Source organism: Zootoca vivipara, chromosome 1 (genome assembly GCF_965207765.1).
Source record: "Zootoca vivipara chromosome 1, rZooViv2.hap1.1, whole genome shotgun sequence".
NCBI classification, from domain to species: Eukaryota; Metazoa; Chordata; class Lepidosauria; order Squamata; family Lacertidae; genus Zootoca; species Zootoca vivipara.
In genome coordinates this window covers 31,789,136-31,806,104 of record NC_142582.1, presented here as the reverse complement: position 1 = coordinate 31,806,104, position 16,969 = coordinate 31,789,136, and the positions used below count along the sequence as shown (strand labels likewise).

Here is a 16,969-nt window from a genome sequence, read left to right as displayed (position 1 = left end):
AGGCTTTTGGTGGGCACATGCCTCATTCATTGCTGTTCTGCTACACTAAGATAACCTTAAGTAGGAAAATGCAATTTACCTTAATGGGCAAAGATAGGTAAATACCTATTACCATGGGTAGGCTGCCCGGTTCATAAACTCTATACTCCTAAGTGCAATTGATTATTTCTATGTAGAAAAATGATGTGAAGTGGTATTCAGGAGCCCTGATTTGTGACAATAGATTGTTCTATTAAATGACCTATGTAACCATAGCTAACCTTTTTCTTATTTATTCCCTCTGCTTCCTTGTAAGACGGGCCAATCAAGCTTTTCTGTAGGTTCCTTTTTGCTGAGTATTTTAAGTACATTTTAATCCCATTTTCTGGTGTCTCCATTTCCTGTCTTGTTAACCAAATCCATTTGTGTATCACTTTAAAAACTAGCTTGCTGTGTTTTTGCATTATCCGAAAGCGTGGGATGTTTGTTTGACATGTTGTGGTGCAAAAGCTCTGTCTGGGAGAATAGGGGTTTCCTAACAACTCTCCGCACCCTTAACAAGCTATACTTCTTAAGATTGATTGGGGGGAGCCATGACTGTTTAAAGTTGTATCATTGCTGTTTTCTATGTGTGGTGTGTATGTGGCCTTGGTTTTTCCATAAAATAGAAACTCTAGGGTATTCTAAGGCATATCATTGCATGCAGCATTGCATCTTACATTAGAGGCTCATCAATATCAACCACTTGGCTACCTTCAAACAGAAATATTCGTAGTATACCTTCCCTTGGTGATGTCACCACACATCCAAACAAGTGCATCTTTTAAGCAAATGAGAATTGTGGACTTCAGTTCTGAAGTAGCTTCAGACCTTTGAGTGAATAGTGACACCATCACATAATATCGGGCTCTCTGCCTGTGAAATTGTAATTCACAGGTCCAGTTTGGACAGCTGACAAAAGATGTGTGGAAATTTGCTTAAAATTAGTGGATGAATTTGTGGAATCTATTACAAATGTATCCTCAGTCTGAAACTTTGCACAAGGGTTTTGGTGCATTATAGGGGAAAGGGGGGAAAGGATAGATAACAAGATATTTGGGGTGTACACATTCCCAGTCATCATAGTGTCCTTTGGGAATGTGAGTTTGCCCATGGTAAAATTAACTAGGTATGCTTTGCTTGACGGTGGACATAACAACTGCATGTTTCCAACTTCACTTTCCTGGCTAAGTAGCTTCTTCAAAACTGGAGGAGTAAGAAGCAGGGGTTTCTTGACTGTGTGAAGCTTGCAGAAATGTTAACGATTCACTAATTTAGTTTTAAATTCATGCTGTCAAATTGATAAACTGCTTGTCCCACTAAATAATAATACACATTGTGGCAAAATAAGCTAGCATTTTCTCTGGCAAGACTTGATACTACCATTGTAGTGCAGGATTTTATCTACTGTTGTGAAACACCGTGCATTGGAATCTGCACTGTGTGTGTCCAGTTTCAAACTGGAGTTGGTCCTTACAGACATGAAGGTGTGGAAGGAGATGGTTGAGTTGATTAATTAACCAAATTGCTTAAAGCTTCAGAATCAATTTAAAACTTCTGCCGTAATTGATGTCTTCAGTGGCAAATGTTCTCTAGAATGACATTTCCTGAATTTTATGTACGCGTCCCCTGAACTTCATGAAGATTAATGCTTCCAGTGAATGAGTTACTAATTGCTGGGTATTTCCAGCAATGGACGTTTAATCAGTTCCCTTGGCTCTTAGGGTTAGGAAGTTTCCACACCCCTTAGTAATTAACCTAAATTTTCCGGCTTCAGCTTATTATTCTTTGTCCACCGGTTAATGGGGAAGGCATGTCTTCAGAGCTGCTTTGGAAAATGTAGTAGACAATCACAATGAGAGATGGTTAAAGCAACTAATAATCCAAGAAATGATTGTGCCGCGACTGGAGAGTGTTCTTTTTACTGTTTAAAATACAGACTCTGGATTCTTTAAATCTGCAATGTAATTTCCCTGGTGGCTGCTGTCAATTCCAATTGCCTATATTCAGCTTAGAGCTTCTCTTCTTGCATTTCCAAAACACCACTTGCTAATTTAGGATTGAGGGCTCATCCACACTTGCCTTTTGCCCTGCACTTTCTAGGCACAGGTCTGCATTTTCCTGGTCTGTGACTGGGTGCTTCCCCCCACCTCAGTAAAAACCCAATCTGAATTGGAGCAAGCTGCAATTAGGGTTTTCTACAAAGTTGTTTTCAGTGGTAAAGAATGGGGGTTTGTGGAGAAAGGACCAGGATGGATGGATGGATGGATGGAAGGAAGGAAGGAAGGAAGGAAGGAAGGAAGGAAGGAAGGAAGGAAGGAAAACACTCAGACACAGACCTGGAAAGCTTGGACCTGTTGCTAGAAATGTGGAGTGAAGCTAAGTGCGGATGAGCCCTGAGTGAGGTTTTCAGCATGGTTACGGACTTTAAACTGGTAGTCCCAGTGAATCAGTGGCACATGATGCAAATGTAACATGCAACAACTTGGACACTTTATTGATTGATTGTCCAAATGGCCCCAGGGTGTGTTACAAAAAGTAGTATAATTAAAACCAAATGCAAACTACATTAAAATCCTAGAATAAAGCCCAAAACAACCAATGGCAAAACAGCAATCCACAGCAATACAGGAGGAGGGAAGACATCCACTCAGAAAAAAGGCCTTTGTGAAGAGATGCATCTTGACCAATCGCTGAAAGGTTTGCAGTGATGACACAAGATGTGCCTCAGAGTGGAGTTAATTCTAGAACTTGGGGGCCAACACAGAGAAGGCCCTTTCATGTGCCACTGCCACAAAGAATCATATAATTGTAGAGTTGGAAGGGACCCTGTGGATCATCTAGTTCAACCCCCTGCAATGCAGAAATTTCAACATGTGGGCCCCCCATACCGGACCCTGCTTAGCTTTGCAAATGTGCTAGCAGTTTTATTGCTGCATGAACCACAGGAGGAGGCAGCACTGCCCACAAGGTCTTTCCTGCTTAACACCTGGGCAAGTTGATGTGGGAGGAGATCGCACATTTGCAATCCTAATCAACAGATGCATGTTTGTGTGTACTCTCTTGCTTTTAAAATCTGGAAGGTGTTGTAGGTGCAACATACCACAATATTTTCCTGCTGGGAATTGTCACTCTCCAGGCTCATGTCCATCACTCCATAAATGTGGCTGACTCCTGAAGTTTCACACCTTCTAGATGCTTTGCAATAAACCTCATCCCTATCTGCTAATCTTAATTCTCATGCGGGACCTTGGGCACCACCTGTCATGAGAGAAAAATACCATATACTCACACTTAGTTTCTTTAATGGAAATGCTGAACCAGAGAAGCCATTGAGCGATCGCTCCAACTTCAAGTAAGGCAGAAAATGAGCTGCTTGCTACAAGAAGAGGAGGAGCTCACATCAGGAAAATGATGATGTTTTCTGCCTCTTAAGTGGAGTGGGGCTAGACAGCACTCACCTGGTGGTACCTTAGTGCCCCCTCAGAAACACCCTTCAGTTGAGTACCAGTGGTGCCTTTTACACATTCAGTGGAGACTGAAAACTTAAGTCATGTTTCTGTGATTTTTAGGTAAATGTATGGTTGCTCTTCCCTAAATAGGCAACTCCACATAATTTCATCCAATAATCAGGCAATGTTCTTGTGTTGGGTTAATTTTAGTGTGGTCAGAAGAATAATAGTAGATCATCACAGGACGTAGCTAAAGTCACATGGATAAATAAGAGTACAATTTTATAGACTTCCTGTAGTGACTGAATCGTGTGTTCTCATCAAATGCAGGAAAAATAGGCACAATTGTACCAAAACATGCTTGTTCTTGTCAAACCTTTGCATGAATGATAGGCAAATCTCTTGAATTAGAAAGAGAAGTTGCCTCTTCCCTTCAAGCTTTCCAGCCAGTCCAAATTTTCCCCAACACTTTACAGTATTTGTTTAGTGCTTGTCAGGCCTCCTCCAGTGTTGAAGTGCCATCCCCCATAAATACTTCTGGATTGCTCAAGAGGTTTGTTGCCATTTTTCTGAAATGTGTAATTGGACTCTCTGCTTTGTTTAAAGCTGTGAAAATCAAGAAGCCAATTAAGACAAAGTTCCGCATGCCAGTTTTTAACTGGGTGGCTCTGAAACCCAATCAGATTAATGGGACAGTCTTCAATGAAATCGATGACGAAAGGATATTGGAGGTATGAGACCTGCGGATTGTGATTTGATGTTCTCTCTCTCTCTCTCTCTCTCTCTCTCTCTCTCTCTCTCTCTCTCTCTCTCTCTCTCTCTCTGTGTGTGTGTGTTTTGGAAGTTACTGTATCCTGTTAAAAAGCAGTCATGTTGACTTCGTGTCATACGTATTTAAATAGTTTTAAACACTCCATAGACATCAGTAATCACTCTGTTTGATGGCCTTGTTAACCTTAAGGTAACTAGAGCCCTATTATGCTGTGCTACATAAAGACCATCTGCAAGAGGGTAGGAGTGTGCTCTGCCTGCCTCCAATGTTGCTCCTTGCAGAGGCTCCAAATGTGATTCAGAACCATGCAAAACTGGGGTTCTAAGTCACCTGGGAAGCCTCCATGACTACAAGAGTCTCACTTCAGACTTTGTCCTCCAGTGGATGGAGAGAGATGACCACAGTGACATGGGGGAGGGCACAGAGATTTTAGTGCACTCAACCCCCCCTCACCCTGCTCACAAGCAGCACACTTCAATAGGGCTTAAGTGGACTAATCAGTATTTTTCCTAATCTTGTGATGGACCAAGAAGCTTTGCAGTGCATCAAAGCCTTCTCCACATCACACAGTCACCTTCCCCCTTTCCAATGCCCTACAGCTTCTACACTTTTCATTAATTGTATCCCCCACCCCCTATTAGACATAGATTTCTAGACTCCTTGTTTCTGTTTGGTTTCTGTCCTAGGATTTAAATGTGGATGAATTTGAAGAAATATTCAAGACAAAAGCCCAAGGCCCGGCCATTGATCTTTCTTCAAGCAAGCAAGTAACTCAAAAGGGATCAAACAAAGTCACGCTATTGGAAGCAAACAGGGCTAAAAATCTTGCGATCACCTTAAGGAAAGCTGGAAAGACTGCAGATGAGATATGCAAAGCTATTCAGGCGTAAGTGTAAAGGCCGTTTTACGAATGTGGTTTGAAGCACGTTATATTAATTGGTCAGTAGTATTTCTGCAAGTTGATTAGATCCAAGGAAGCTGCTTTTGCTCCTCATACGCCAGTAATGCTCATATATACAGTTTATCACCATAAAGCTGTTAATCTGTGCACACTTTTCTGGAGTAATCCCGTTGAATTTTGCTTACTCTGCATATATCACAGTAACATAGGGCAGGATCCACCTAATGAATCCTGTCAGTGGAAGCCCTGAACAAAGACTTCTCTACTTGTGCAATGGGACTTCCCCCCTCTATTACACATCCCCTCCCAAATTGGTCTTGGGGGTTTGGGAGAACCCCCGGAACAATGTGCAGAGAGAGAGGGGATTGAAATGCTTGCCGTGATGGAAAGACTGCTTTTACGCAATGTTGAATTCCTTCCATTATGAGAACTGTAAAAACCAACTGGTGGTTTTCTGAAGAATGTTGTTAGTATTTTTCATCTACAATTCCTGTCATGCAAGGCTTTCATTTCTAGCAGAAATTTAAACACTATTGTGAGATAAATATGGTAGCTATTAAAAGGAATGGGAAAGGGCTAGGTTCCCCCCTCTCCCCTTCACAGTGTTTGAATTGAGTCCAAGTGTCTTGAATGAAATGCAGATTGGTGTTGTGGTGTTTAGGCTGTGTCTGCAAATACTCAACTGGCAATAATAAAATGATCCAGTAAAACACTTTTAAAGCACCTGAAAGTTATAATGCTAAAAACACTCCAGTGCAATGGTCATGCTGACAGGCATTCGTTTTTAAAGTCTCGCAGAAGCTGTCTTGCAGGAATGTGCATTGCATTTCTTTCAGAAGAGTGGAGCGCAGACAGATTTCCTGCAGTAAACCATTCTCTGTGTTTGAGGTTGCCACAGTGAAGGCGCTCCTTTCCCCTATATCCCCCCTCTTCCATTAATGTACAAATTCTCAGCTGAGCTTGCTGGGAGATGTTATAGGGCTGTGGGACTACTTCCTACAGGAGGAAGCACACATCCAAATGAAGGACCATGAAAGGTCACAACCAGCATTTTGAGATTCAGTGCAAATGGCACCTGTGTGTAGGCTACAAATCTCAATTAAAGGGATTTACCTTTTTTCTGCCCTTATTTACATAAAGTTCATTATGCTTGTTGCAATCATGTTCTTGCTCAAATCCTTTTGATTTTAGCAGCTTTTAAAATACGATCATTTCGTTTTCAGGGTGCTTCCCAGAGCAATATATACAAAAGCAGCCAAGAGAGTTCTCAGTGCAGTCCTAACCATCTATATTCAGAATTAAAAAATCCCAAGTGCCGCTTCACACTTAATATGGTAATTGTTTGCTGCGATTGTACCTGGCTTACAGTGGTGTTTCCTACAGCAAATACGTAAAATGACAGTAACTTGTGCATATCTTTCACTTACAGATACCCATATTCAAGTATTTAGGGACACACATCTGTTTACACTTCACATATTGACTGCCCAAATTGTCAATGTTAAATAAGTGCACCCACAGTTAACATGATTATTGCATTAAGGATGCTATGTCCGTAGAACTGATTTGTAGCTTTAATAAGATGCATTGATAGAGGAACTCATTGAAAACAGAGCTTTCTGCCTCTTCCTTCCCTGTAAATATCTCTTCTTTTATATTATACATACATATATATACATACATATTTTTGCATTCGGCCAGGTTCGATTTGAAGACTCTACCAGTGGATTTTGTTGAATGCCTGATGAGATTCTTGCCCACGGAAAATGAAGTGAAAATGTTGCGGCTTTACGAGCGGGAGAGGAAGCCCCTTGAGAACCTCTCGGATGAGGATCGTTTCATGATGCAGTTCAGCAAGATTGAGAGGCTGATGCAAAAGATGACCATCATGGCGTTTGTTGGCAATTTTGCAGAAAGCATCCAGATGCTGACTCCAGTGAGTGAGATGGGCAGAGTAGCTCCTTCTTGAATGGAATTCCATGGTGTGGCTTATGCATGTGCTACGTTCCTTTTGGAGCAGTTACTTTAGTCCAGTTGTTTGTTAGAGATGGGCTGAAGTTACCCCCTGCTTGATCATAGAACTGTGGAGTTGGAAGGGAACCCAAGGGCCATCTAGTCCAACCCCCTGCAGTGCAGGAATATTTGCTTACCTTTGACAAATTACCTCTAGCAGCTGCCTGGAACTACATGGTGATAAGTTCATTGTGCACCATTGCTTGCTTGCCTCGTTCTGACCCCATCCTAAATTTTGTGAGCAAAGGTCTACTCAAGGCCTAAGGCCATCTCTCCTCCCCCTTCATGTTGCTGTACCCTTACAAAAAAATCTGTCCCTAAGTTTTGGCACATGCTTCAGAATAGTATGGGATGTAGCAAAGGACTGTAGCAAGCCAGCAGGTATAAACAAAAGTTGGGCACCCTCTCTTGTGTATGCAGGATTGCCTTTCTGGTTCAGATCCAGTCAGTTGTAAATAGTCATTTGCCATATGATTCTGACCCAAGTACTGTTTGGGCATTCAAATGCACAGCACTTGGGGGTCACATGGGTTTCCCTCCCCACATCATTGTGGCCCAGGCCAGCCCCTCCCCAATGACGTTTGCATGTTTGAGAGGATATCAGCAGCCTACCAAACATTTGTAGGCTCTCCTTGTGACCTGCAACCCTGAGTGCTGAGGATTGCAGTTCATGAGGACAATTTGCATGCATTTGGAAGGCTGACCCTACAGGCATCCTCCTAGATATCTCAAGCATCATTAGGGAGAGGCTGATGTGAGGCGTCATAGGAGCTGGGGTGAAGGACTGTGACTTGGCTCATCCAGTTAGTATTCTGCAAACCTTAATGTCTGACTAAGGCTACACACACAATCTCTCCCTCTTGCAGAAACCAGTGGGTGTCCCTTTTTAGTTCACACTTAGCTTTTACAGATGTTCACGTTATTTCTTGTTTTTGCCTCTAGCAACTTCATGCAATAATTGCAGCATCTGTCTCAATAAAGTCATCTCAGAAACTCAAGAAAATCCTAGAGGCAAGTGTTTATTTTGTTTATTCAATGTTGTTGTTTGTTAAAAAAAATATTGGTGGTAAAAACACAAACCCTTAAACAGTGCTCTTTAGGGGGCTATATATTTAAGTTAAAACGACCCCTTTCCTTTTTATTACAGAATGTTATGTGTTATTAGTTGATGCTTACGATTTTTCCCACCCCTATTATTTTCCGTAGATAATCTTGGCTCTGGGTAACTATATGAACAGCAGTAAACGAGGAGCTGTTTATGGATTTAAATTGCAGAGCTTAGATCTGGTAAGTAGGGGGAAATCTACCCCCCAGTGGACTTGAAAGTAGCTTTGCTTGGAATTGCACACACCCATTTATTTCCACAGCCTGTATGAACAACAGTGGTCTAAGCATCCTTTTAGTGAGGGGTCAATAAGCTAGGGAAGGAATGGAGCCATTGGCTTAGATTTTCTAATGTCATATTGTCAAAACAAAGGTAAATTTCAGTTCCCCATGACTTCATCACCCTCCCCTGGTTTGTTTTCTCACCACGAGTCAACTCTTCCTTAGCACTAGCTGCATCAGGTAGACCCCCTGTACAGATTTTCAATGGCAGAGAAGTCTGTTTAGCACTGCCCTGTCTTTTCTGCCAGTTCTTGTTATGAGTCTCTGTAATAAACAATAAATACCAGTGCTACAAAAATACACCAGACAGATTTAATAAGATGACAACCTTAATTTCTTTTAATGACCTATAGTTTACCTGGTTCAGATGACTCTTTTACTTGTGGTTGTCTTCTGACAATATGATGAATTATTATGTTTAAGTAACATAATCTCAAGGGTAACATAATCTCAAGGGTCACATGTTCCCCTCCCCTGACCTGTAACATTCATATAGGGCTATGATATCTTCACTGCATTGCACTTATTTCCTTGTGTCATGTGTCTGTTTCAGGGGTGGCTAACCAGTGACTCTCCAGATGTTGTGGACTCCAACTCCCATCAGCCCCAGGGGTGCTGGGATTGTAGCTCACCCACATCTGGAGAGTCACAGCTTTTTCACCCTTGGTATATAGGCAGATAGCTCATGGGTTGGCAGCTAAGGAAAGTTAACTCAAGGATGTTGAAGTTGAATCTAATGCACTTCTTCTGCCTCTTGTTTGCAGTTGCTAGACACAAAATCGACAGACAGGAAACAAACTCTATTGCACTATATATCAAACGTTGTGAGAGAGAAATATCAGCAAGTATCGCTTTTTTACAATGAGCTTCACTATGTGGAAAAAGCTGCTGCAGGTAACATGGCCACAAATACATTTCCCAAGTACTTAAAAACAGGTTCAGATATGTTCTGTGGATACTGTAATACAGTAATGCACCCATGTCCTAGGGAAAGCTACCTGTTTGGAAAAGGTACCACCTTGCAGAAGACAGGTGGGCATCTTAAATGTTGTGAGCACAATAAGATACAGAAGCATCATAATTTTTAAATAAATGCCTTCTTGGTTCTTCTAGCACACTGTTCCCTAAAGCTGACAAGAGCCTTTCCTCTTTTCAGTAATTGGGCTGCCTTCCTAGTTCTACCATGACCCACTTCTGTGACCCCCCCCCAAGTACAAATACTTGGCAGGCTTCCTTCGTTGCTACCACACAGTTTGTGTAAAGTCCTTAACTTCAGGTGCAAGAGATGCACAGCCCGCCTTTGTAAATATCGTGTGAACATACCCAACAGGAAGGATCCTTCCGGCAGAAATCTTTACACGTAGAGAAATCTTTACTTTAAGGGGTAGGGAGGCCCCCTGCCCACCTGCCAAAATGGCCCATGAGAGGTGGAGGAGGTCAGATCCTATTCTCCTCTGTTCTACATGGTTAGGGTAGAAATTGTATAGGAGGCATCAGGCCTACTGGAGCATTGTATCTATATTGTAAAGGTGGTTTAAAACAATACCTTCCCTGAACTACTCATTTGATGCAGCTGCCCCCATCCCATATCATTCCTAGCCTTTCTGATCCATTCCAGTTTTGTCTCTTGGATGCAAAATATAAGCTCACTGGGCTGCAATTATGTCGTGTGTGTGTGTGTGTGTGTGTGTGTGTGTGTGTGGCCCTTCATGGTTGGCTTCTCAGTTTTAATCAGGGCTGTCTTAAGCATATTCGGCGCCGTGGTGCAAAGATCCCTCCGGTGCCACCCCCCCCTTTCCCAGAGTTGACCTTTTTTTAGGGCTCGAGGAGGTTGGCAGCGGCTGGAGGGTGGCTCCTCCGGCGGGGAAGAGGTGGAGGCTGGACATGGCATCTCCCGGCTCAGCTGGCTGCTTCGTGCCATGGTGGCCACGGCAGGCAGCACACCGAGCGAGCAGGCCTGCGCCGAGCGAGGGCGCGTGTGCCGCTCCCGCCTAGCATTGGCTCGTTTTCCCCCCTTTTAGCCTTCTGGCACCCTGCAGAATTTGGCGCCTGCAGGCTAAAAGGGGAAAAAACGAGCCAACACTCAGCGGGAGTGGCGCACGCACCCTCGCTCACTCAGCGTGCTTGTTCGGTGTTCCCCGGACTCTCGCCTGGTGCCCTCCAGAACTTGGCACCCAGCGCCACTAGCCTCAATGGGTAAGATGGGCCTGGTTTTAATAGTAGTAGCAGTAACAACAACTTCATGTTAACAGAGTTTCCCCAATTACAGTAAACTATCCAGGGTCTCAGGCAGCTGTATCGCCAGGCTTTGCTACAAGATACTAACTGGAGATGTTAGGGCTCAATTAGGCAATGCATGTGCTCTATATAGTAACATTTTGAATGTCTTTTCCCTTCCACCCTTTAGTATCCCTTGAAAATGTTCTGTTGGATGTAAAGGAACTCCAAAGAGGTCTCGACCTAACAAAGCGAGAGTACACCATGCACGATCACAACACCATGCTGAAGGAGTTTATTCAGAACCATGAAGGGAAACTGAAGAAGCTGCAGGATGATGCAAAAATAGCTCAGGTATTATGTGTCTCCCAGCAGTTGTTCAGTGATCTAGCTTTCAGGAACAGAGAATTTTTGTTACCTTTTTCAAAGCCGCATGGAAGCCGTGTTCGACCGGCTTGAGACGGCCCTGATTAAACATCTCCATCTCTCTCTCTCTCTCTCTCTCTCTCTCTCTCTCTCTCTCTCTCTCTCTCTCACACACACACACACACACACACACACACACACACACAGAGAGAGAGAGAGAGAGAGAGAGAGAGAGAGAGAGAGAGAGAGAGAGAGAGAGAGAGAGAGCTATTTTCCAGGGGAAACACAGATACTTAATGTTTAGTACCTCCACTCAAGTTTCATTATTTATTTTCTTTGTTACAAAAAATAATGGTAGAAACAAGTCTCTTCCTTTATCTGTTCTGAATCTGCAAAAGGCAAAAAATAGCTAAGTAATCCCAGCAGAAGAAGCCAATTAACAGCAATACATGGCAGAACTTCAAAATGCTTATTTTCAAACTGCAAGTTCATACTTAGAACTGGAATTTTTATTGCTTCCCAAGAAAAGACCTGAAATTGCGCACTTTGCAAAACAGGTTGCAGAGCAGGCCTCCCTTCTGTTGCACTGGTAATAAAGGCTCCAATAAAGGCTCTCGTCTCTGCTGCTTCCTTCCTGATTGCTTGCCACCTGATCAGCCTTCAGCTTAGGGTGTGTGTGTGTGTGTGTGTGTGTGTGTGTGTGTTCCCTTTTCGTGGGTTAAACACCATCTTGCATAGTTTGGGTTATGCCTTGAGATTTGTTGAAATGAAAAATACACATATTTTTAAAAAGTCTCTCTTTTACAGGATGCCTTTGATGATGCTGTGAAGTATTTTGGAGAGAATCCCAAGACAACACCTCCATCAGTCTTCTTCCCAGTCTTTGTTCGATTTGTGAAAGCTTACAAGGTAAACAGAAGTTCAATTTACTTCTGTTATTCTTACAGATGTGGCCACACTTTCTAACCAAAGGCTCGCTCTGTGGTTGTGTAGTTTCCTTCTGCAAATGCACAGATAGCTCTGTCGATAGAGCATGGGACGGTTAATCTCAGGGTTGTGGGTTTGAGCCCCATGTTGGGTGAAAGATTCCTGCATCGCAAGGGGTTTATGATCCTCGTGGTCTCTTCCAACTACAATTCTACGATTCATATGAAAGAGCCTTAGGGTTCCATCTTTGGGAAACGTGTCTCAGAACAAAGGCCAGATTGAAACTTGCCCAACCTCTTGGGGGCTGTATTCCAATGATGGCTGGGGCAAAATGAAACAAATCCCAATGGGGGAAAGAGAAGACAAAAGCACCAGACATCAGGCACATAAATCACTCTTACGGTATTACACACATTCAGACATGCACTCTTGTGCAGCAGACATGCAGGCAGGTACACATGTGGCTGGAAAGAGCTGCCACTAGGTGACTTCAAAAGAGAAGGGGAATACGGCTGTCAGTGGTTCCTAGCCATGATGGCTATGCTCTCCACTGTCAGAGGCAGTATACCCCTGAATGACAGCTGCTGGGAATCACAAGAGGACAAATTCTTGAAGAAATTCTTGGAAGAATTTGCTGTATCACGCCACAACAGGAAGTGGCACATCCAAGTTAAACTGGCTTTAATGAATTTGGAAACTGCTGAGTGAGCTAAAAAACGAATCCCATTTCTTTGAAGTCATTGCGAGCTCTAACCGGTGTGTGTATTTCGTTTTAAAATTGTTGATAGCAAGCAGAAGAGGAGAACGAGTTGAGAAAAAAGCAACAGCAGGCATTGATGGAAAAACTTCTGGAGCAGGAGGCACTGATGGAGCAGCAAGACCAAAAGGTAGCAAACAACCAAGCCATTAATAGATGATGGTTATACACATTGATAAAGTGACACGTGTTGGCCCAGTGAAAGAGATCGTCTTACTGCAGAGCAGCCGATGTGGTGCAGTCCAGATATTATTGAACGTCCGTGGTTAGGGATGGTGTGAGTTGTGGAATAGACATCTGGAAGGCACCACCTTGGCTACTGCTGCCATATTGGCTGAGACGGCTTCTCTCAGTCTTTGGGATCGGCAAGGAACCAATATTCCAAACACCTTTCTGTCAGGTGTTTTCTCTTAAAGATAACTATTGAAGCTCTCTTTTTCACAGAGACGTTTTAACAAGGCAGACATACAAGAAACTTACAAGGAAACTAGAGCAGTTTCATGTGTATGCCCTTTCCTGTTATTCCTAAATCTCAGAAAGGTGTTTATTCTCCTGAAGCCATTGATACAATGCTTGGAATTTGCCCTGTTTGAAAGATGCTTACCGAGAAGTAATGAGCCTTTATCTCGGCCAAGCAATTTGATAACAGGAAGACATTCAGCACATAGTCACCCATAAATCTGCAGTGACCAAATGTGAAGGAAGGCTAGTCGGAAGAGGCTCAAAGAAAATGCAGTGGCAGAAACGGCAGTTTTGGGTGTTATGTTGAATCTAGCATTTTCCAGAGTTCTGCTTGGCGTATGAGACCCATGATCATATCTTTTAACAATACAATTAGGAATTCTCACTATGCAGGGTCAGGCTACACCAAGTGACTTCTGCAGATATTTGCACAAAGCACCCCCACCTCCTGCAATGTCAGGATTGTGTTCCCCACTTTTCCAATGTCTTGGCCCTCATGGCAGCTTTACAATTGCCATTGAAGTTGCGTAGAACAATAAAAAAGAAACAACAAAAACAAAAACCATCAGCATGACAATGTATAAATCACAAAAAGTAGCTAAAAGCAGATTAAGGTTTAGTATGTGACAAACAAGGGATGCAGGTGGCGCTGTGGTCTAAACCACTGAGCCTGGGGCTTGCTGATTGGAAGGTTGGCAGTTCAAATCCCTGCGATGGGGTGAGCTCCCGTTGTTCGGTCCCAGCTCCTGCCCACCTAGAAGTTCAAAAGCACGTCAAGTGCAAGTAGATAAATAGGTACCACTCTGGTGGGAAGGTAAATGGTGTTTCCGTGCACTGCTCTGGTTCACCAGAAGCGGCTTAGTCATGCTGGCCACATGACCCGGAAGCTGTTTGCGGACAAACGCCAGCTCCCTCAGTCTATAGAGCGAGAAGAGCGCACAACGGTCAGGGGTACTTTATCTTTATGTGACAAGCAAGACAGACCGCACTTGACATCTAAACAGTTATTATCATGGTACCAGATGGGTATGCTTGAGACTGGCAATCCATAATCAGGGAGCCACCACAGGAAAGTCCCTTATTTTGATTAGATAGGCCTCAAATGTTGTTCTCTCAGCCAAGAGGTTGATTTGGGAGAAGGTGGTCTTGTAGATACTCTGATCCCAAACTTTTCAAAGTTTCATAGGTTAGAAACATAACTTCCCATTTTTTTCTAGAAGTGAACTGGGAGTTAGTGAAAGTGAGTGCAGGTGAAATATGTGTAGGGCTGGGGAAAGAAAGACAGAGTTGACCTAGTGGTTCTAACTCTGTATGGGGCAGGTACCTAAGTTCCCTATCTTACACCTCAAAGAGAAGAGCAAGTGTTTTCAGCATCTTGTTGGCCACTGCTCTTTACCGACCTTTGCTCCCTTTCAGTCTCCCTCTCATAAAACGAAGAGGCAGCAGCAAGAGCTGATTGCAGAGCTAAGACGGCGACAAGTCAAGGACAATAGACATGTGTACGAGGGGAAGGATGGAGCTATTGAAGATATCATCACAGGTAAAATAATAATAATGAGGAGGAGGAAGAGGCTGTTCCAAAGTGCCCCTTCATAGCTTTCCCTTTGCAAAGCTCTAACAGAGCTCTTTAAAGTGTTATAAATTGATTTCGGTGGCAATCACATGTATCAGTCATTTAACAAATGGTGCACATTATATAGCGCTCAGGGTTTCAGGCCTCTTCTTTGGCAAGGCCTCGCTGACATAACATTTGTGTATTATTTAATTTCTCCTTCACTTCAGCATGCTCTCATAACTCAAGCTGTAGACCACATAGAGCTTTATTAGACGTATTTTTGCAACAGGTGCATGCCTTGCAAATCTTTGAGTATTTTTGATCCATGTGCAAAGCACTGGTGTTGAGCCTTGCTTTTAAAAGCTCTTGTTTTGTCCTTCAGGTCCTACTAATGGTAATTGCTCCAGCATTTAAATATGCAGCGGAGGACAAAATTGTTTGATTTGGATTTGTTGAACGATTTTGAATTTCAGAGTTGTATATTCCTCTTGCAACAGACTAATACTAGTCCCTTTTTGCAATCCATAATTGAACGCAATAGGCTGACGATGGCTGGGTCTAATTTATAGCAGCCGTGGCAAGTACAGTGTGGACAAACTATTCCTGCAACAAAATCTGATTTAGTGGTTACACTTGATCTTAGCCAAAAGGCCGAGAAGTATAAAAATCTGATTTAGTGGCTTCTGTGACAATCACAGAATGGATGAAAACAACAGCAGCAGCTAATTGTTAATAATTTCTCAATAATCAACAGTAGTAGGTCTTGGTGGGTTTTAAAAACATCCATGCACAGATGCATGGATCCTATCCAGCCAGGACTTCACTAAATTGCATGTCTCATTTTAAATTTATGGCTAATCCCTGGCTGAGACTTCGCCTAGGGTTTACTTTGCCCACTCTGTTGTTATGTGATTTCATTTCACTAAGTTCCAAGAGCAGTCCATCAAGAGAACAGCCATGCAAATAAATGTTGTGCTGAGATAAAGGTGTGCACTTCATCGTGCCCTTGTTCATACACCAATTGTACCTTTAAAAAAAAACACACCCCAGTAACTGTTGTGATTTGCAGAAAGATAATTCTACTGGTAACCCAGCCAAACAAATCCTATTGTGGTTAAATGACTGAATAAGCCACCTCAGGGTGTCTTTAACAAAGCACTAACAATGTACTAATACAATAGATCTTTGCTTCTTACTTGTATATTCTGTCTTGTCTGGCTGTTATTTTCCATGCAGTGCTGAAGACGGTGCCCTTTACCGCTCGAACGGCCAAGCGTGGCTCTCGTTTTTTCTGCGAACCTGTTCTCACAGAGGAATTCCATTACTAAACTTTTCCTCTTTCACACCTGACGCTCTTTAAAAAAAAAAAAGGTTGCTGTAGGTTTTTGACGTTTCTCCGCAATATAGCTATTTGAATGGATTATTGATGTTTGGCATCTCGTCGGAGTCATATTTCACATCGCTCATCTCATTGCATGTTTTTGCCTGTTAGGAACCTTTTTTGGTTCCCTTCCATCCTCCCAGTGACCATTTGTTCTACCTTCCGCATTTCAGAGTCACCCTGTGGGCTCAGTGCCATAGACCAGCAAGTGATGGAAGTCACAGAAATGGCCTCGAGGCCCATGGCGGCTGCGCTTCAAGCCAGCCACCACAATTTGCAAGGGATGGTAGTGGGTTGTAATGACAAATGTGATGGACAGTTCACTCGGCTTTTCTGTGTCTTCTCCTCTGGGCTCTTGCACCTTCTTTACTTCTTTGTGACTTGATCTATGTTGCATGAGTCCTGTTAAGCCAAGCCTATCTCCGGAAGCAAATATGAGCCAGACTGAATGTTTGTGGGCTTTGTTTTATGGCATGTAAAATGAAGTCACTGCTTTGTGATCTGTGAGCACATAATTTCCACATGGGTCCTTCTAACCATCGCTTGCATGTTTGTGTTTGCATGCGTGAACAGGAATAAAATAAATGTGGTCGTGGTCCCCACACCCACTCTCTTCGTTTTTCACACCTACAGTCGTTAGCTTCAGTTCCATGGCAACTTGGTGGGAAATTTCCTGAGCCAAAGCATTCTGCCTTTGATCAGTTCAGTCCTTTGTAATAGTGGAGGCTGGGCAAAACCCAAGACCCAGGCAGACCGTGGTAC

General features: G+C 43.0%; 1 protein-coding gene across 6 annotated transcripts in view; it reads left to right on the top strand.

Annotated features, from left to right (window-relative positions):
* Positions 1–16,969, top strand: part of FMNL2 (formin like 2) — a 194,624-nt gene that overhangs the window by 171,989 nt on the left and 5,666 nt on the right. For 5 of the 6 annotated variants that reach the window (XM_035131655.3, XM_035131679.3, XM_035131671.3 and 2 more), the window contains exons 16-25: positions 4,077–4,201; positions 4,929–5,128; positions 6,845–7,079; positions 8,099–8,167; positions 8,363–8,443; positions 9,307–9,436; positions 10,950–11,113; positions 11,933–12,034; positions 12,841–12,939; positions 14,688–14,811. In XM_035131655.3, coding sequence (XP_034987546.1) covers positions 4,077–4,201; positions 4,929–5,128; positions 6,845–7,079; positions 8,099–8,167; positions 8,363–8,443; positions 9,307–9,436; positions 10,950–11,113; positions 11,933–12,034; positions 12,841–12,939; positions 14,688–14,811 — 1,329 coding nt within the window. Of the gene's footprint in view, positions 1–4,076; positions 4,202–4,928; positions 5,129–6,844; positions 7,080–8,098; positions 8,168–8,362; positions 8,444–9,306; positions 9,437–10,949; positions 11,114–11,932; positions 12,035–12,840; positions 12,940–14,687; positions 14,812–16,062; positions 16,210–16,969 lie in introns of those variants that run through there. The other variant, XM_035131697.3, reaches the window with a different exon arrangement.